A 22712-nucleotide genomic window follows, 5' to 3' on the forward strand; every position below is an offset into this window, starting at 1 on the left:
GCACTGAAATAATCTTGACTGTCAAAACCAAGAACAGCTGAACTGTGTTGTGTAATATGTTGATCCCAACTGCTCATCTACATCTTAATAACTTAAGTTCTCATCAATGGCCTTGTTTTCTCAGAATCACCCAGGGCTCAAATAATTGGTTAAATTTTTAAGCATTCTAGCTGAGTGTTGTAGCACATACCTATAATTAGTACTTGGGAGGCTGAAACAGGAGTGTCATAGGTCTGAGGCCAGCACATGGTAACTTTGCAAGACTGAATTTTGGGGATGGGGATACTATGGATGGAACCCAGGGGCTTTTTACCTCTGGATTACACTCCCAGACCTACTTTGTATTTTATTTGGAAACAGGGTCTCACTATGTTACTGAGAACCTCCCTCACTAAATAGCTGAGGCTGTGCCATGAGGCAAGGCTGCTACTGAGGCCTCCCAGGCCGGGATCAGAGCCTGCCTTGAGGCTAGGCTGGTGCTGGGACCACCGAGGCCGGGATCGGAGCCAGCTGAAGGGTTAGGCCGGTGTCAGGGCCAGCAAGACCAGAATCGGGGCCTCCCATGAGGCAAGGCCGCTGCTTGATCAGTCCACTGAGTAGCCAGATCACTACTGGGGCTGTCAAGAGTGGGATCGGTACTTGCAACGCGGCAATGCACAGAGAAATATCACAGAAAATAAAAACCAGATGCTTCCCCTAATCAGCAATAACTAGGAGGAAAGGGGCAACAGGAAGAGGTCGAGCTATAGAAAGGGCCCTATAGTGAAGCAATTAAGGTGACCAATCAGAGGGTATGGAATAGGGGAGGATGGAGCCTCTTTAAAAGGCAGGAGGTACATAAACAGATGTATCAAAGTTGATCACCAAAAAAGCATGGGCTGGAGGGAGGGGGAGGGAATGGGATGGGGACTGAATGAGGGCTAATTGGATGATGTGTGTTTGTATATCCTCTCAAGTCTTGTATTCCAACGCCTGGCTCTGGCTTAGTTTTTTAAAAAAAAAAAAAAAAATTGAAAAGAGCCAGGTGTGATGCCACAGGCTTGTAATCCCAGCATTTGAGAGGCTGAGACAGGAGAATTGCAATTCAGACAGCCTCAGCTACACAGTGAGGCCCTTTGCAATTCAGTGAGACCCTGTTTCAAGAAAAAGAGAGTAAAAAATAGGGCTGTAAGTGTAGCTTGGAGTTAGAATCCATCCCCAGTACCACCAAAAAAAAAATTTTTTTTAAAGGCTGAAGATGTTGCTTAAGAAGTAGAATGCCATTTGGTTCAATCACTGGTGCCAAAAACTAAAGTGCAAATAAGTTTGTAACTATAGTTTACAACAGTAAAAGGGCTGAGCATTCATAGGAATTTCCACAAGAGAAATTACTAAAGTACTTATCAGTGATAAGTAAAATCTTTACAGGAATCCCTTATTGAGTGTTCCACATAATGATTTTTAGAGCACCATTTTAGTATAATACCATTATTAACCCCCAAAATAACCACAGAATTGCCATATATAGGCAGTTCTATATTTCTCGCAGTCCCCAAAATGAAAAGCAGCAGAGAAAATGTAGCCTAGGGCACTTTATTGCTGCTTCTCTTGCAAAACATCTAAATGCAAGTCACAATTTTATTTTTCATACTTAGCTCTAAAAGGGTAAAGAAACAGGTTAAGAGAAGAGGCTACCACCAAAGGCAAATTGCCTCTCAAGGATTCAAAGAGCAGAGCCAGGGAAATTCCTTGCATATATGCTGTCCTACTAAGCTTATCTTAATCCTTAAGTGTTTTGTTGTTTTTTTTGGTGGTACTGAGGGTGGAACCCAGGGGCTTTCCTACCTCTGGGCTATACTCTCAGACCTATTTTATACTTTTATTTGGAAACAGGGTCTCACTAAGTTGCTGAGAGCCTAAGTAGCTGAGGCTGGCTTCAAACCTGTGAGATCCTCCTGTCTCAGCCTCCCAAGTGCTGGGATTACAAGCGTGCACCACCACGCCCGGCTAAGTGTTCCATTTTAAATATAACAAAACACATTAATATTTTAGAGTTTGCCTGTATAACCTACATTATGAAACAGATTGGTCCTAACACATTGTCTAGATGTTATTTTCTAATATAAGAGTTAGTAAATGGACCACACATCCAGATAAGTGGTATGAATTGCTGAACATGGTGGAACACACCTATAATCCAGTACTGGAGAGGCTGAAACAGGAAGACTGCAGGTTTGAGACCAGCCTCAGCAACACAGCAAGACTCAGCAACCAAGCCAGACCCTATTTCAAAACAAAAAAATTTAAAAGGGCTTATGATATCACTTGGAGGTAGACTGTCCCTGTGTTCAATCCCCAATACTATAAAAAATAAAAAAAAAGGTGATATGAATTGCTAGAGGATATAGCTTGAATCTTACACCATATCCAACAGTCCCAGGATTTATAATTTCCAGGTGACTCATATCATCCACGCCTACTGTTTTTCCCCTAAGATTCACCACATTCTGGCTTAAAAAAAAAAAAGCCAGTTGTGGTGATACACACCTATAATTCCAGTACTTGGGAGGCTGAGACAGGAGGATCATGCAGGTTCAAAGCCTGCGTAAAACGTTAGTGCTATCTGGAATCCAAAGTTCTCACCAAATGAGATGCAAATATGGAACAGGGAATGGAGAGGAAGATTAATGTTTAATTTGAAATGAAGGTATGAGAATAAAATCATGAATGTTTTAAAGTGCATTTGCTTTTTTCCCCCTGGAAGTGTCTAGAAGCAATGAGACCCCAGTAGAACCCAGATCTTGATTTCCAAACACTATCTTCCAAGAAAAGAAACCAAGGCTCTTTGAGAAATCCAGTCTTGTCTAGGGCAGGAAAAATACATCGTGAGCCCAGAACATCTTGCTATGGCATTGTTCAAAAGTACCCAAGAAGCCGGGCGTGGCGGCGCACACTTGTAATGCCCGCACTTGGGAGGCTGAGACAGGAGGATAGCGCAGGATCGAAGCCAGCCTCAGCTACTCAGTGAGGCTCTCAGCAACTTAGTGAGACCCTGTTTCCAAATAAAATATAAAATGGGTCTGGGAGTATAGCACGGAGGTAGAAAGCCTCTGGGTTCCACCCCCAGTACCACCAAAAAAACAAAAACAAAAGTACCCAAGAACTGAAATCAGAAAATTATAGTAATGTATGCATATCCATCCATGTTTACAGCAACACAATTCACAAAAGCCAAATTGTGGAACCAACCTAGGTATCCATCAGCAGATGAATTATAAAATTGTAGGATATACAATGGAATTCTACTCAGCAGTAAATAATGTCAATTGCAGAAAAATGGATGGTCCTGGAGAGCATTAAGTGAGACTAGTCAGTCACAGAAACTGAAGATTCATGTTTTCTCTCATATGTAGAGAAGCTGGGAAGTTAAATGGGATAGCAGAGATTTCAGATAATGGAGGAGACACACTAACAGAGCCTGGGAGGTGGCCTAGGGGAAAGGGGAAGAGGGAGAATCAATGGAGGAATCACTTCCACTGACGTTACGTACATACGTGAGAATACCAATGTCAACCTCAGGACCCTGCCTGGGGAAAGGAGGAAGCCAGGGGAAATCCCACCAAGTGCATGGATGTCACCATCACTATGAAGTACATTATATGAGACTATAATGTACCAATGAAAGTATTTAAGCATACTCAAGAATAATCTTAAAGTTTTTCCCACTGGCCAAATTTGAAACAAAGTACTTAAACAGAAATTTGTGTGTGTGTGGCACTAGGAATTGAACCCAGGGGCATTCATTCCACCTCTGATACACCCTCCCAGCTCTATTTCACTTTTTACTTGAGTCTTGCTAAGTTATTGAGGGTCTTGTTAAGTTGCTGAAGCTGGCCTCAAACCTGCAATCCTCCTTTCAGCCTCCCATGTACTGAAATTACAGGGATGTACCGTATGTCCAGTTAATTAAATAGAACTAAAAATTAATAATCCATGACTCCACACTGATACTGAAGGAGGTTGGGGAAAGGACTTGAGGGAAGAAATTGCTTCTTTGTAGAATCTCAGCTAACAAATATATGGGATGCCAGAAATAAAATATGCCAACTTGCAGCCATCACTGCAATAAAATAAGGCAAGAACTATCTGTGAATGCTAAAACCACTGTGTGAATGTGATATATAAATGGTCTCCAATAGCTTCTCTGGGATCACTTAAGAAAAAAATACTTTCTCAACAAAAGACCTGACAAGTGATCAATGTGCCAACAGCAAGTGCCTCCTTATGAGATGTAATGAATGGTACATCCAACATGCCATCTGTGTCATCTTCCATCGAAATATGTATCCTGAAACTAGTCTCATGAGAAACAGATTTTTAAAAGTCAACTGGTCTGAATTTTCAAGTGTCAAGTTCATAAAACACCAAAAAGGGTAGGAGATTTGCTCTAGAAGAAAACTATAGATCAAGACAATCATATGTCATGGGTATGGTTCCTGATTATTTTTAAAAAATCTTTATAAAAAGCTAAAATGCATACTATACACACTAGATAATTCTGTATCAATGCTAATTTCCTTAGATGTGATCATTATATTTTGATAATATAGAATATCCTTACAACCCAGGTGTGGTAGTGTACAAAGTACAAGCTCCTGCTATACAAATTTAACCAAACCCAATGAAATCCAGATGTGGTTCAAAGAATAGACTGAGAAATCAAACTAAGATGGAAAACAAATCCCTAAACTTCCTCTTGCATAGAGGAGGTGGGATTGAACCCAGAGGCGGGCTACCTCCAAGTTACAATCTCAGTCCTATTTTTTTATTCTTCATTTTCAAACAGGGATTTCACTGAGTTGCAAAGAGCCTAAGTAGCTGAGAGTGGCTGAGAATTGCGATCCTTCTGTCTCAGCCTCCCAAATGCTGGGATTACAAGCGTGCGTCACCAAACCCAGCTCCTAGAGAAGGTTTTAATTAGACATGAGGTGGCAAGTGGTATAAAAATGTTGAAGCCAGGCAATGCAGAAGCATGCCTATAATCCCAATACTTGGAAGGCTGAGGCTGGAAGACCGCGCGTCCAAGAACAGCCATAGCAACATAGCAAGACTCTTAGCAACTTAATGAGGCTGTGTTTCAAAATAAAAATAGCCGGGAGGAGGAGACAAGAGGATCCTGCAGGTTCAAAGCCAGCCTTGCTGGCTTATGACACCCTGTTTCCAAATAAAAAAATATAAAAATAGGTCTGGGAGTATAGCCCAGAGGTTCCATTGCCAGTACCACCAAAAAATAAAAAAGTAAAAATAAAAATAAATATATTAAAAAGGGTTGGGGTGTAGGTCAGAGGAAGATTGTCCCTGGATTCAACCCCAGTACCACACACACACACACACACACACACACACACACACACACAAATTGGTGGTAATGGGAGGCTAACCCTACTATTCTATTTTATCAGGAACAAAATGAAGGGCAAACATGTTTCCTTTCTTTTAAATTACAATACCTTGGGGGGGAAGAAGCATATATGTTGGGAGGATGAGCAAGAAAAAAAGAATACCTTAAAACATAATCTAAAAGAAGTAAATATATTGACTTATAAGTTGACAGAATGATAAAATTAGAAACTGTGTCACCTAATATATATGTCATTCAAGATATATATAAAACTAGACCACAATCCATGTTGTTTGAAAATCTCCCAAACCAAGAAAAGCATTATCACCAGTAGAGCATTTTATCTTTTCACCACCAAACTTTCCCACAAAGATTTTGTTCCTTAACATATTTTCTAACAACAGACAATGAATAAGCCCACACTGTTCATTCTCCAATCAGACATAAAGTACTCCTCTAAATACTGTGTTGGCCCTTGAAAGCTCTCTTCTATGGCTGCACCTGAGGGCAGTACTGAGAGCACACACTGCTGGATGAAGCAGGCTACCACCATTTTACCAGCATTAAGCCTGTAAAAATACCTTTACCTGAATGGAAATGAGTTTATTTTAGATTATGAAATAAGCCTCCCCATTCATACCGATCCCCTCCAATCCCAAACAAATGCAGCAAAGTTAATGACTACATGATGGGATAATCATTCAGCTTTTTAATCTCCCTTTACACATATTAACAGTCATATTACAAGGCATTCCATTCACAAATATTACAGTTTGATAAAAACTTCACACATACCCCCAAAAGTCTATGCCAGATTCAGTCATTTTGCTAAATCATTAAAATAATAAAAGTAATGAAAACATTATCATAATTCTCTTAAAGCAATAAGGTCTGAGGCACTCTGGGAAAGATGTTCTCTTGGAAGTATGTGTCAATGGCATCAAATTATATTACCAGCCAGCCGTCAGATACCCAGTAATCAAGGATCTCTACCGACGATGACTTTCTGACCTTATACGTCTGCACGGGCTACACTTGTGTTTGGACAACTGCTGAAAAAAAAACCAAAAACAGATACTGGGCGGCTGAGGCCTTGCTAATGAGGCTCTCAACTACATATAGGTGAGGGGTTCTCAGCACACCAAGGACAGCTGCATCCCTACTGCACGATTACAGTACACACAGAAGTTCCTTCTCCTATTACATTTATTGTATTAGACTCTCACAGCCCACCTGACTTCCTGTGCTCACAGCTGGAGATACTTTATAACTCTTTCCCCATCATCCTCCACAGTGCAACCTCCAAAAACAAGAGAAGAAAGGGAGCTTTTCCCTCCCATTTCTGATCAAAGGTCTGAAATAGCAGTATTTTACAAAACCTCATGCCCTGCAACATTCAGCCACTCTAGGAGCATAGGTATTTTTGCCAAAAAGTAGGTTTCAAAATGCCTGATAACCTTCTTCCCAAGTGAATTTTACCACATTTTCACTGACAAGAGTTCACATTGGAAAGACTCACTGAGTGAGTGCTTCCTTACATACAATTACAAGGGTAAATAATCAGCATGGGAAAGGGAGAAAGCCAATTCTCAACTAGGAATTAAACACTATAAACTACAGGCCCATTTATGACAGCAAATAACCCTGTCAGAGCGGAATCAACCCAAACCAAAGGTCACATAGTGTTCAGTAATTACATATATGGAATTTAAAATGTATACATATTATTTCCATATATATAATATTTAAAATCCAGAACAAGTGTTGCTAGTGCTTCAGGGATTTTCATTTTCAGCATTCACCTGGAAAGCAGCTGGCTCTTGATAGCCAGGAAGTCTGTGGCAGTGATTAAAGCAACTAGAAGCAGTTGAAGTAAAAGTGCTCAAGGGTCAAATGAAAACACAGGTTTGCAGAGAACCGACTGAGGGCGGGGATACTGAAAGGAGTTGAGTAATGTTTCTTTTATTCTTCTCAGCTTTTTCAGACCCAAGACAAGCTTGAGGACACGCATCAAATGTTGTAGTCCTTTCTCATCTATAGTCAAAACAAAACAAGGTATAAAAAATTGCCTCTTCCTTTCTGTACTGTCAATAAAATGCACAGTACAGTAAGAAGATATTATTGACATGTGCCATCTCAGGAGAAATTAGTATTGGGTCATGAAGTGAGGCCGTGCACTATCAAGTCGCCGAGTTAAGATTTCACAGCCAGTGTCCGTGACCAGCAAGGTATGCTCAAACTGAGCAGACCGTTTGCCATCTCTTGTCACCGCAGTCCAACCATCTGGCCAGGTTTCATCCTGCCACCCACCTTAAACAAACAAACAAAAAAAATCTCTTAGTTTAACTGCTCAATTTTTAAATAAACTCTTTATCAAGAAGGAAATTAGAAAACTCACTATTAAAATCCCTATTAAAGCCGGGCGTGGTGGCTCACGCTTGTAATCCCAGCACTTGAAAGGCTGAGACAGGAGGATCACACAGGTTTGAAGCCAGCCTCAGCTACATAGTGAGGCTCTGAGCAACTTAGTGAGACCCTGTTTCCAAATAAAGTATAAAATAGGACTGGGAGTATAGCCCAGAGGTAGAAAGCCTCTGGGTTCCACCCCCAGGTACCACAAAAAAATAAAAATAAAAAAATAAAAATAATAAATCCCTATTAATACTTGAATTGTTTTAGCTGAAGTCTTTCCATCTTTGTTTTTAGACTTTAGTACCTATGAAGTTATAATGATGTTTAGACTTCTTCAGGTGTTGCAATGTCACATTTAGTATATGTTCTAATATCAAATCAAGATGGCAGGCCCTGAACTTCATTTTGAAAAATACATTAATACTACTCATCACAAAACTATGAGTAAAAGACTTAAATTAATAAAGCTAAGCTCTTTCCTGCCATAACTGAGGCCATCTGATTCAACTATAGCTAGAAGGCCGGGCGTAGTGGCGCACGCTTGTAATCCCCGCACTTGGGAGGCAGAGACAGGAGGATCGCGCAGGTTCAAAGCCAGCCGCCTGCACTGGCTTAGGAGACCCTGTTTCCAAATAAAAAATGTAAAAATAGGTCTCGGAGTGTAGCCCGGAGGTAGAAGGGAACCCCAGTACCACCAAAAAAAAAAAAAAAAAAGGAAACAATGTAAATTTTCATACATTTACTATGTAAATTTTCATACATTTACTATAGCATTTTAATTCCTTTTCTTTTTCTTTTCTTTTCTTTTCTTTTTTTTTTTTGTGGGCCGACGATGGAACCCAGTGGCATTGTAACTCCAAGCTACACCCCCAGCCCTATTTTTTAGTTTTTTAAACAGGGTCTCACTGACTTGCGAAGTTCCTAATTACGTAGCTAAGGCTATATCCATGAACCACGATCCTCTACTTTCCGCCTCCCGAATGCTGGGGTTAACAAGTGTGAGCCACCATGCCCAGCCTTCCTAATATAATTTTTCAATGACAGGTATACAAGCAGATAATGCCAACAGATTATACTATAAAATTTTTGTAGACCATACCCCTGTAACCAGAGAGGCAAAGAGAAAGAAGGATTGGGCAAGAGGAAAATGATGAGGCAAATGAATGAGAGGGGGTAACTAGAGAAGAGCAGTCAACGAACAGTACAGTGAAAGAAGCTAGAAAACAATGACAGAAAACGAGGGTGCAATGAAGGAAAGGCAGAACGGTACAGTGAAAGAAGCTAGAAAACAATGACAGAAAACGGGGGTGCAACGAAGGAAAGGCAGAAGGGTAGCCCAAGAGAATCAAAGCAGAAGTAGAATGATGCCGGACGTGGTGGCGCACGCTTGTTATCCCCACGCTTGGGAGGCAGAGACAGGAGGATCACACAGGTTCGCAGCCAGCCTCGCTGGCTTAAAAGACCCCGTTTCCAAATAAAAATATAAAAATAGGTCTGGATGTGTAGCAGGGCTTCCAGGAACCCCAGTACCACCAAAGGGAAAAAAAAAAAAAAGCAGAATGAGAAAATTAGGTAATTCTGGATACTACCATGAAAATATGTATTCATAAACACCTTCTTGTTTCAAAATTAGATGTCAAAAAATCAATACATTCTTCATTTTGAGTAATCCTTAGGCAAAACATATTACATCTAGGTCTTACTGGCTCATACTGACAAATCCCACAATATAATCCCTCTAGTGAAGTATAACCTACTTCTGGAATATTAAATTTCAGGATAAAAAGAAAACACAATGAAGCTTTTAAAAAGTTAACCCCATAAGCCAGGCGTGGTGGTGCACACTTGTAATCCCAGCATTTAGGAGGCTGAGACAAGAGGATCGCCGTTCTCAGCCAGGCTCAGCTACTTAGTGAGGGCCTTTGCAACTCAGTGAGACCCAGTTTCAAAATAAAGAATAAAAAATAGGGCTGGGGATATAGCTCAGAAGTAGAATGCCCCTGGGTTCCATCCCCAGGTACCACAAAAAAAAAAAAAAAAAAAAAGTTAACCCATGCTTTGTCAAACACTGAAAAGTAAACAAGTATTTTTCAGTGTAATGGCCTTTACACAACTAGGCTTTAAAAAAGTTTAGTAGTGATGTCAAATTAAACATACTTGCTACTATTCTGAGGAAATTCCTCTTCAGATTTGAGACTTTCCATTCCAGAGCTAAGCTTTAACACCTAACTGACTTACACCTAAGTATGTCTTATAATTTAATGGTTATCTAAATCAGCTCTACAAAAAACGATTTGCTCACTACTCCTTGAAATACTACATTATGCCTCCCTGGTCACAAGCTAGTTAATGAAAATATGTAACAAAACAGCATTTTCCTCTCAACTGCCTTTCCTCTTACTGCTAATATGCCCTACAACTGATTGCTCATGACCAGCACTTCACTCTTATTCCACAAAGATGACAAAAATACAACTATGTAGTTCTTAAAATATACAAGGCACTTTGCAATAATATGATCATCTCAAATTTTATAGCTGCCCTGTTATATTGGTAAGATAAAGATTCTGATTTTCACCTTACAGAAAAGGAAGAATCAGGTTAAGAGGGCAGCTTTCAAAACATCTCCAATGATCCCCACCTCCTTCTATGGCAGGCAACCTTGTGTGATAACCCTCCTGTCTGAGTGACATCACTTCCTGGCACAGGATCTTTATCCTTGAGGTAGGCTAGATTTAGCCATTCACTTCTAAGAAAGAGAACATGCCAAGAGAAATGGGCAGGTTACCCTCTTCAAAGATCAGTTTGGTCCTCTGTATAATGGGGACAACTGTGAAGAATTAGGTAATATAATTGTCTGCCTCAAAGTAGGTGGCTCAACAAATGCTCTCCTTTGTTCTTTCTCTTCCTCCACCTAAGTCCAGTGAAAACTTCCACTGGCTTGATGTAGGCTCTTAATTATTTTGTGGGTTTTTTTGTGGTACTGGGGATTGAACCCAGGGGACAGTCTACCTCCGAGCTATACCCCCACCCCTATTTTTTTTTTTTAATTTTGAAACAGGGTCTCACTAAGTTGCAGAGGACCTCTCTAAGTAGCTAGCTGAGGCTGTCCAACAACCACGATCCTCCTGTCTCAGCCTCCTAAGCACTGGGATTACAAGTGTATGCCAACACCCAGGTGATATAGGCTCTTGATTATTACAGTACACTCTGTGACAAAGTTATTCTGAAGACAGACCAGGATTCAAGTATTCAGTACTTACTGACAGCAGGAAAATTGACATATATAAAACATATCTCCTTGCCAATCTTTACAATGTCAATTCTTTATACAACACTGAATTAAATTCAGTATGGGATAGTGAGTGACAATAAAGTAGCATAACAGACTATTGATCTGATGAGTAACCAAAAATAAATAAAAGTTCAATTAAAGGATTTTTTCTCACCTTCACAAATCATTGGCTCAATTGTAAATACATGACCCGACTTCATTACTCCAACTGCTTTATTTTCTAAAATTAAAAGAAAAAAATAAAACTCAAAACACAGCAAAACCCAATTCTGTTCATTTGAACCATTCACAAGAAAGAATACATCACTTATATTTCCATCAAGGACTCTTATTTATCTTCTCCTCTTTTGATAACCTTTTGTGTGGAGAGGATGGAGAAAGGTGACTAGGGATAGAACCCATAGACATTCGACCTCCAAGCTATCCCTCAAATTCCCCCCCCTTTTTTTTTCTTGAAACAGGATTTTGCTCAGTTGCTGAGAATCTTGCCAAGTTGCTGAGGCCAGCTTGAAACTTGAGATCCTCCTGTCTCAGCCCCCATGTCCAGCTCTGACACTCTTTCTTAATGTATGTCATTCCACAAACATACAGTAGACTAGTAACCACCTACTTTGGGGCAGATACTGTTCTAGGCACAGATCATTCTGCTTATGTTTTCTACATAGAGACATCCATAGACTAGATTTCAGATATGATTATCAATTCTATAAAAGGAAAAGTGTTACCATTTAAGTGACTGCAGATTATAAATGCAATTGCAGAAATAAGTAGTATGTTATCATTGATCCACACATAAAAATTTGAAGGACAGAAATTTTAAGTTATGCCTAAAGTCTCCTACCTCTTTGGCAGACAGGGAGTGTGGCTGTGTGTAGGGCAAAAGCCCACAGAAACATCCACATGATTTTCATAAAGTTTTATAAATTGCCTTCTCATTTTCAAATGGTAATAAAGCCTCTGCACACTAGCCTGTTTGATTTGTTTGATTGTTTGAATACTGAGCACATCCCTAGCCATATATATATATATATATATATATATATATATATATATATATATATATACACACACACACATATATCTAGAGACATTTATATATATTGCTAAATATATATATATATATATATATATATAGAGAGAGAGAGAGAGAGAGAGAGAGAGAGAGAGGGAGAGAGAGAGACATTTATTTTTATTTATTTATTTTGGTGGTGCTGGGGGTGGAACCCAGGGACTTTCTACCTCCGGGATATACTCCCAGACCTATTTAATATTTTATTTGAAGACTTTGAACCTGTGCGATTCTCCTGTCTCAGCCTCCCAAGTGCGGGGATTACAAGCATGCACCACTACGCCCGGTGAGACATTTCTTATTATTTGGAAAAAAACTGATTTCTCCCTCCAAGTACTTTTTGTTCTTTTTTTCCACAATTACTAATATGACTATATTTTCAGAGCCATCAAAGAAACACAATTATGAATCAAAATGTCCAGATTTGCTCTCTCTAAAAAGGCCAAATTTTTAAAAACAGAGGTGGAACTTTAAAATCAATCTTAGACAAAAGTGGAGAACTAGTTTAAATCTCAAATTTAAAAGCAAGAACTGATAATATATCTGCTAAATCAATGACTGCATTTATTCAGCCTGACCACCAGATGGCAAACACATCAACCTTTCCAGGTTCCTTTTCTTTGTAAAGTTGCTAAGCAGTCAGGATCGTGACTTCATGAATGTGCCTAGTGAGGCTCAGAGACTAAAAGACCCCTCATTCTAGGTCTGGTCCAACCTTACCTAACTACTGATATTCCTGCACCTTTCCTAGTATCAGCTTCTGGGCTAGGGAGGTCATTGATAAGGTATCAAAGAGGCCACTTTCCACCACTTTAGATTTTGCCAAAATAAAACTCACCACAGATTCCAAATCTAATTTCCAAACTAATATAAAACCTTAAAAGCAATAAAGCTGCATCTAGATTTTCTATTTCTAGCCTCACGAACTTTCTTTCAAATGATACGCAATTTCCTACATTGCATAATCATTTAAAACCTTGGAGATATCAAAAATAAAAGTGTGTGTGATATCACAAAAAGATAAATCTAGAGCCGTACTGTCCAATACAGCAACACTGGTCACGTATAGATACCAAGTACTTGAAAAGTGGCTAATGAGAACTGAAATAGGCTGTCTGTGTAAAAACACTGCAAATTTTGAAAACTAAAACAGCATGTAGATGAATTTTTACCCTGAACTGAGGAACATTCTACCTCTGAACTATTGCCAAGGTCCTTTTTTTAATTTCTTATTTTGAAACAAGATGTCACTAAGTTAAGGGTTTTGCTGAGCTGCTGGGGTTGTCCTCAAACCTGCAGTCCTCCTGTCTCAGTCTCTAGTTCTGGATTACAGGAGTGCTTGTTTCTGAGGACAAGGTGCTTGAATGGCTAGAAATTCCTCCTCAAGTAGGCTAACCAAAACAAACTGGATATAAGATGGCTGCCACCAGACAATCTTTACCTTTGTTATAATCTAATCTCCATGGTAAGTGATATAACCACCTGCTGCCTCAAAAAGAAGTACCAGACCATGAAAGAAGTGAAAGGACGGGGCTTGAATTCTCCACCTACTCCAGAAGACATGAATACTCCTTTCCTTTATTAGCTAGTTCCTTTCCCCTCATTTCTTTTATACCTTATCTATAACCCACTCAGCCCAACACATCAAGAAGCTGATTTGCAAGCCCTCTTCTCCATTCTCTGGGCATTGAATTAATTTGTTCTGTTGACACTGTGTTTGGTTCTGGTTTTGAGGTTTCACAACACCAAATGGAAAAAGATCCCACTTTGGGGGTCTCCCCATTTTAGAGAAAACCAGCAAATAAGGATAACATCTCAATAATTTCATACTGAATAATGTTGAAAAGATATTTTAGATGTGGTAAGTGGCATAAAATAAAATATTAAAATAAAGTTTGCCTATTACTTTTCACTTTTTAATGTGGTTACTAAATTTTTTTTAATCACATATATGTCTCAACTATATTCCTATTGGGCAGTGCTGATACAGAGAATCTATGTTCCACTCCTACTTCTGTCACTAAATCATAAATATTCTAGAAAAGTTACCACTCCTACTCATTACATAGACTCTTAGTGTTTCAGTTTGACAGCTCACTCAACAAATACCAACAAATATACCATTATCTGAGTGCCTTCACTACTGCAAGCAGTATGTTAGGTACTGTTTGTTTTTGTTTTTGGTACTAGGATTGAACCCAGGGGTATTCTACCTCAAGCTACATCTGAATCTTATCTTTTTATTTTGAGACACGGTATCACTGAGTTACTGAGTGTATCACTAAACTGCTGAGGCTAGCCTCAAACGTGCAATCCTCCTATCTTTGTCTATCAAGTTTTGGGATTAGAGAAATGTATCACCACACCACTTACCAGGTACTTTTTAAAAAGTCTGAATCCACTCTGTCATCTATATCACAGAATTATTGTAATGTACATTGTATATGTAGAATATTACCATCACTAATTTCTATTAATGACTTACACACACACACACACACACACACACACACACACACACACACACCAGAATAACTACCTCCATTCTGTGAAAAGGAATGTACAGTTCAGTGAAAACAGGACCTAGGAATGAAGTCAATTACGTGTTTTCTGATGTCAGCTTGTATTTCAAGCATGTGTCACAGAATGCTGTGGTCTGCTAACAAATGCTTTTAACATACATCAGCCAGGCATCATGGCGCATAAGCTTGTAATACCAGCATTCGGTAGACTGAGATAGGAAGATTATAGTTCACGAACAGCCTCAGCTACTTACGCCCTCCACAACTTAGTAAGACCCTATTTCAAAATAAAGAATAAAAAATAGGGCAGGGAGGTTGAATGCCCCTGGGTTCCATCCCCAGACCCACAAAAATAAATACATAAATAAATAAATAAATAAATAAATAAATAACATACCTCAGATGCCATGCCCTAGCTTCTATAGACAGGTTTCTCACTCGTTTCACATTCTTTTCACAACTGTCTTTCTGTAGGATTTTACTACCTCACACCTGGACTATAGCAAAAACAATCCATCAGGGATATCTGTCTTGAATAGCTTCCATCTGCTATATATCCTAGCCATCACTGCCAAATTAATCTTCCCAAAATACAAGCTTCATCATGCCATTCTTCTGCTCTAAAATGTTTCTGAAGAGTCCTACAGATGAAGTCGGATTTCTAAGTCTGGCATTCTCCATACCTGGCACTGCTTACTGCTAGTCCACAAAACATAACACTCAGTCAAGTGTATCTTGTCTCTGTTGGGCCTCAACTTAAGCATCTATACAGGCTTCCCTCCACCTGGAATGCTCACTCACCTCCTGTACCAAACAAAATTTCAGCCACGCTTCAGTTTTCCCCCAGAACCAGCTTACTCTAAGCAAGAAGGAAGCAAAGGAGAAAAAACTGACTCCAGAAAGCTGGACATAACCAGGTACCAATCTTAGTTCTGGCATCTGTTTTATAGACTGTGTGACTGTAACAAACCACCGCTGTAAGCACAGAATCATTTTAAAATAGGGCTGAAGCTGGGCATAGTGCATCCCTATAATTCCAGTACTTGGGAAACACATGGTCCAGGACAACCTCAGGAAGTACTGAAACTTTCATCAACTTAGGAGACTGTTTTAAAATAAAAATAAGCCATGAATGGAGGTGCACACTTGTAATTCCAGTACTTGGGAGGTTGTAAAAGGAGGATCACAGGTTTGTAGCAAACCTCAGCAACTTAGAGAGGCTCTGTTTCAAAATAATAAAATCAAGCTCAGGGTATAGCTTGAAGATAGAATACCCCTGGGTCCCATCCCCAGTATCACAAAAAAATAAAATAGGGCTGAGAAGCCAGGTGTTGTGGTTCATGCTTGTAATCCCAGTATTTGGGAGGCTAAGACAACAGGATCTGGGTTCACAGCCAGCCTCAGTTACTTAGGTGAGGCCCTCTGCAACTTAGTGAGACGCTGTTTCAAAATAAAGAATAGAGGGGACTTCTGGGAAGATGGCGACGTAGAAAAAGGGCGCTTACAAGCCCCGCTAACAACCAATCTCTATTACCACAAAATCAGTGCCTGACATAGCCAGAAAACACCATCAGCAGAGAAACAAAAAATGCAAATACAAGGGACAGAGAAAAAGAGAGCTGGAAAAACGAGACACCAGAAAGAAACCAGACCACAGTGCTGCAGCGTGGGCACCATCTTCCCTCTCAGCACCAGGCCCCAGAGAGGAGGGGGACTCAGAACGGAGCTCAGAACCAGAAAGGAGATACGCCGGCCTCACGGCTGAGGACGCAGCAGCAGTGCCATACTGCCGGCGGCAGCAGCGACCTCAAGGGATGGCTCCAAACCAACGCACTCAACAGCCCAACAGGCTCCAGAGAGAAGGAGCGGACAGCGAGCCGAGATGAGTGGCTGCAGAACAGCCGGGCGGCAGCTGGCAGATTTTTCGGCACAGGGAACGTCTAAAGCTCCCAGCGGCTAGGCTCAGCACACCCTGCAGAGACTCAGAGCAGAGCTCAAAAACAGAGAAGAAATAGGCCAGCCTCGCGGCTGATGGCATGGCAGCGGTGTCATATTGCCAGCAGCAGCAGCAGCGAATTCACGAGTCTACTACAGCTCCATCAGTGCACTCAACAACAGTGAGTCAAACTGCAGCCCCTAGAGGAGAAATCCCAGTACTGCACTCCCAGGGACTTAACCCAGTGAGGGAGTGGCGGTGGCAGAGATACCACACCATAGTCACAACTCCCTACAGAAGAATGCCCAATCTGGCACCCCCCATGGTCTAAAGCAGCCTCGATTGACTCCCTGGGTCTGAGACTTTGCGATACAACCCAGTAAAGGAGTAGTGGTGACTGAGATACCACAGACTCGAGATCCAGAGCACCTTAAGTGAAGTTGTAGTGACCCAGGGAAGAACCCAGAGAAGGCACAAACTTCTGAAATCATGGGAAAGAGGAATAACAATGGAGCAATGAATGCCCACAACCCCACAACATCAGAACCTGATAAAACAGAAATTCAGAGATTTCTAGAAGATTAAATCAGGAAAATAACTGTAGTAATAATAGAGGAGTTTCGGAAAGAATTCAGAGAGAACCAAAAAGAGATAAAGGGTGCAATCAATGAAGTAAAGGCCTCAATTCAAAGTATAAAAAACTGATTAGACCACATGGAGAATAGAATTTCACTCCTAGAAGATGATCACTCCAAAAATGAACGCATAGTTTCTAATCTAGAAAAAAATATCCAACAGCAGGAATCTGACATTGAAGAAATATGGGCCCATTTTAAGAGAGCTAACCTAAGAATAATTGGAATAGAGGAGGGAAAAGAAGGTGAAACCAAAGGGATCAAAAATCTCTTCAAGGAAGTAATAGCAGAAAATTTTTCCAAACATAGAGCAAGAGGTCGATACACAGGTCCAGGAAACTTTTAGAACTCCCTTTAGACAGGATCAGAGAAGAGGATCCCCATGCCACATAATTGTCAAAATGACCAATGTGGAAGCCAAGCAGAGAATCTTAAAGGCAACAAAAACAAAGGGCCAAGTGACATTCAGAGGCAAACCAATTAGAATCACTCCAGACTTCCCAAACCAAGTTATGAAAGCCAGAAGGGCATGGAGTAACATATTCCAAACTCTGAGAGAAAACAACTTCCAGCCAATAATTTCCTACCCAGCAAAACTTTCTATCAAATTAGATGGGGAAATGACAAACAGAAACTGAAGGAATTTATGTCTTCAAAACCAGTGCTAGAGAAAAATACTCAAGGAGATTAACTACAAAGAAGAAATAGGTAATACACACCAGAACCAGAGAAACAAGATTTTCCATCCAACAGACAACTAAGATTGGATATCTGTGGAGATTCATTATTTATGTTAGTCTTTTACCTATCTCTATATTGTATTGTTTGCTTTTATTGTTGCTAATTTTTAGGATTTCTATTTGGAATATTAATATACCTTTAGATATAGCATTTGGAAATATTTTATCCCATTCTATCAGTAACTTTTAACTCTGTTTACATTGTCTTTCAATATACAATTTTTTTTATTTTTTAGGGAGTTTGTTTACCCTTCTGTTGCCTGTGCCATTGAAATCATATCCAAGAAATCACTGCCAATTTCAATGTCATGAGGTTTTATGACCCAGATTTTCTTCTAAAAGTTTATAGTCTTAAGATTTATATTTAGGTCTTTTATCTATTTTAAGTTAATATTGTATATGGTGTTAGGTAAGGGTCCAATTTTACTCTTTTTCATGTAATTATTATTTTTCAACAATATTTAGTTAAAAGATTATTATTTCTACCACCAAATGTTCATGGAAACCTTGTCAAAAATAACTTGACAATTTATCTCTAGGCTTTTATTTAACTCCATTGGTTTATATATCTGCCTTTATAACAGTACTACACTGTTTCAATTATTGTAGCTTTATAAGGTTTGAAATCAGAAAATATACATCTTCTAGCTTTGTTCTTTTTCGAGATCGTTTTGAGTATCTAGAGTCCATATTTCATATTAGGATAAATTTTTTCTGAAAAATAAATAAATGTATGATAGTTTCACCTTAAAAAAAGAAAAAAGAAAAAAATATCCTCTGATAAGAAAGAAAGCAAAAAGAAATATTGAAATGTTGCCTTTAAGTCATCAAAAGCTTGGTATCAGACAAATGAAACTGTTATGTGAGAGTATCATTGTTAATTTTGGATAAATTGCTATAATACTAGATGTCAACCACTAAGCCAAGCATGGGAAGGAGGGATGGGGAAGGAATAGGGTGGGGATTGGGTAGGGGCTAACTGGGCGATGTGTGCATGTATGTCTACAAAAGTTTTTTTTATCCCATTATGATGCATGAATACAGTGCACCAATAAAAAAAATTTTAATTAAAAAATAAATAAAGAATAAAAAATTGGGCTGGGGGTATAGCTGTTATAGATTACCCTTGAATTCATTCCCCAGTACCTCAAAAATAAATAAATAAATAAATAAATAAATAAATAAATAAATAAGGCCAGGAGTGTAGCTCAGAGGTAGAATAACTCTGGATTCAATACACAGTACCACAAAAAATAGGACTGAGAAAATATTCATAGAGGTCAAATGAAATAATGCCTATCATCTTCATGATTCTCAAAGTGAATAGTAGGTGTTTTTCATGTACATACAGAGTTCTAAGTGCTTTCCATGTATCATCTCACTTGATCCTCGTAATTCTAAGGTAAATACCATTCTCTACTATTGTTCAGATGAGAAAAGAAAAAGGAAATCCATGAGTGTTTACGTGGCGGTAACTCTCTACACATAACACATACATATACCCATACACACATGTATGTTAAATTCCTTCCTATGTAACTTACAGATAGCTTTACTTCTGGCACTAAATAACTGTCTCATTCCTACATATGTTTAATCTCTCCAAAGGACAGGTTTCTAGAAAAGACTGTCTTATATTTCTGTTGTTGTTTTACCATACAGCTCTCAAATTTAAGAAAAGTACTTTGTTTAGTCCCCTTTACTTATGCCAGTATATGGTATAGTATCTGACACTTACTGAGAACTCAACAAACCAAGAAAGACCAATTGATTTCACCTATAGAATCAGAACATCAATAGCTAGCCAGGTGTGGTGGTGCACACTTGTAATCCTAGTACTTGGGTGGCTGAGGCAGGAGGATCACAGGTTCAAGGTGAGCCTCAGCAACATAGTGAGGCCCTTTGCAACTTATAAAGACCCTGTTTCAAAATTTAAAAACAAAATAGGACTGGGGGTACAGCTCAGGATAAAATGTCCCTGGGTTCATCATAAAAAAGAAAAAATAAATTAAAAAGAACAGCAACAGCTAGACATGTGACCATTTGACAAAATAGTTTACTTTTCTTCACAAGCACTCAACTAGATTATAGTTCTCAATCTCCCTTGCACTTATATACAATTAAGTGACTTGAATTCTGCCAATTGAAAAAAAAATCAATGATTTATGTCAATTAAAGCTGGCTTACTCAACTACCAAACATACCCCTCCAAGCTTCTCCCCTCCTCCCCACACTATCTGTTGACTAGGAGGATAACTCCCAAGGTGGCCTGGAAAGGCATGGGTTAAAGTTGACAAAACCTGAGTCACAGAATAACTGCCCCATTCCCACAGTGACCCAGAACACCTCCCTTAGACTATGAGTAAACAAGACCTGCACTTGTATTTGAACAAATACACATTCAGAGGTAATTTATTACAGATAGACTACTCTAATTAATACAAATAGTAGACCTTGTTAAATGTCTGAATATGTACTGCTGAATGAATGGTTAGCACATAACATTCTGAATAGGACTTACTGGCATAGTGGGGTACATTGGGGGCTGTATGAAAAAGTTTGTGGATTCCATGTCCACAATAGCTTCGAACTACTGAAAATCCATTTGCTTGAGCATGTTTCTGGATAATGTTTCCCAGTTCTCTGTATCGAACACCAGGTTTCACTAAAAGAAAAAGAAGATTCATGACAAAATAACTAACATTTACTAAGCAATTCATATCTATGCACCATTTTAAACACATTATAAACCTTCATTTTTTAATTTACAGAAGAGAATAAGGCACAGAAAGGCTACACAGACAGCAAATAGTAAAACGGCGAAGCTCTGATTCAAACCAGGAGAATTGAAGGTTCCTCCTTTAATGCCAGAAAAAGAAGACACCTGGCAGTATTAAGGGAGTGGGAACAAATACCTTTTGCTTCCTTGAAAAATAGACACTAAACAACAGAACAGAGCATGCATTTCTCTTTATGTTCTTCCCTAAACTCAAGTACTAATCCATTGTATTCTATTCTACTGAACAGAAGAGATAAGAAGAGTATACCAAAAGGAATATACAAAAAGTGACTTGTCCCAAGTTCAGTCTGGGGCCAACTTCTAAAAGAATTACTTCCCTGAGCTTTTTTTATTTTTATTTTTTTTTGTTCCCATGAAAATGGTTCTCAAACTATACATAGGTCCTCTGCAAAAGGCCCTACTTTTCACTACTTACTGTCCTATTTAATTTTCATAACTTTCAATACTTTTTGATACAACCAAAAGTAGTCATTCTTGTTGCTGTTAAGGCTGCCCCAGCAGTAAGACCACAGGAGCAGAGCACTGCCAGACTCCTGAAGAAGCAAGCCACGGTCTAGAGGTTTCTAACCCCCTATAATCTCTTAACCTACCTGATTTCCAACCTATCTTCCCCATCCAATTAAATTTTGGGGTAAAAAGCTTAAGGAATCATATTCTCTTTAACATGTTCACTTGCTCTTAACCATATACTCCAGCTTTTTTGGCAGAAGAAATTAAGTTTTCAATTTCAAGAAACCATGCCAACCATCATAATGATTTTCCTTCACTCCTATCTAGATGTTCCTATTATCCCTGGGTTACAAAATATTTTTTAAACTTTACATATTAACACATGAAATTATCATTCTCTTACTTTCATTCACCCAACTTTATATAAACTAGTAAAAACTTCATCATCCCCCCCACATGTTGAAGAGTGGGCCAAAAACAATTAATAATTATGAATTTATGTTTTTAGAGATGACTGTCTTTATCAAAGAATTCTGTCATGCTCAACACTACTGATGACACATAAAGGAGTGGGAGAGTTGGGCGTGGTAGAACAGTTGTAATCCCAGTGCTTGCGAGGCTGAGACAGGAGGATCGTACAGGTTCAAAGCCAGCCTCGGCTGCTTAGTGAGGCTCACAGCAACTTAGTGAGACCCTGTTTTCAAATAAAATATAAAATAGGTCTGGGAGTGTAGCCCAGATATAGAAAAGCCCCTGGGTACCACCCCAAGTACCACAAAAAAAAAAAAAAAAGATGTTTAAAGGAGTCGGAGTTTTTAGGGGATGGCAGATATAACACATGAATAAGAGTTGAGAACTGATACTAACTGGAAAATTATCTTTCCATTAGATGTCTATTAACAACTACGACAACCTTTTTCTTCTCTCATCCTCAGAAGGTACTGAGTAAACAAGAAAGTCTAGATAAGTTGACTGTATGAACAATGACAGCCTGAGAAAAATTCTACAGAGAGACTCATAGTACAAATAGCAAAGAATCTGGAAACCACCATTAGGTATTACAGAATATTACAAAAATTATGATTCCATTTAACCTTATAAAACACATACATACTTATGTGTTCCTTAAAACATAGGAGAGAAAGGAAAAACTAAATGTTAACTGTAGATATCTCTAGAGGAAAGAGAAATGAAAAGCAAAGTGTGAGGCAAAGAAGAGCATTCACTGTCTTTTCAAAATATTGACTTGTTTAAACTCTATAATAAAAACATAATGCTAGTGTAGTTAAAAGAATAAAGTAGAAATAAAAATTGTACTAAAGAACCATCTACACACTCCTCTTTTGTCAGGCAAAGAAAGGGGAGATAAAGCTCAGAAGAGACAGAGGATGATAAGCAATCATCTCATCCATCTTATAGGATTCCCAGATCATCTTTGAACCCATTAACTGCTCAAACCCAAAGCTAACTCAG

At 39.0% G+C, this 22712-nt stretch overlaps 1 protein-coding gene across 1 annotated transcript in view; it reads right to left on the reverse strand.

The window, feature by feature from the left end:
- Nucleotides 1-7526: 7526 nt before the first annotated feature.
- Nucleotides 7527-22712, reverse strand: part of METAP1 (methionyl aminopeptidase 1) — a gene marked incomplete at both ends in the record, with an annotated part of 51760 nt that continues 36574 nt past the window's right edge. Inside the window, 3 exons of the mRNA XM_080697192.1 lie at nt 7527-7690; nt 11242-11307; nt 20511-20654. Coding sequence (XP_080553318.1) covers nt 7527-7690; nt 11242-11307; nt 20511-20654 — 374 coding nt within the window. The remainder of the gene's footprint in view (nt 7691-11241; nt 11308-20510; nt 20655-22712) is intronic.

The sequence above is a fragment of the Muscardinus avellanarius genome, assembly GCF_963383645.1.
Source record: "Muscardinus avellanarius genome assembly, chromosome: 6".
In the NCBI taxonomy this organism is placed as follows: domain Eukaryota; kingdom Metazoa; phylum Chordata; class Mammalia; order Rodentia; family Gliridae; genus Muscardinus; species Muscardinus avellanarius.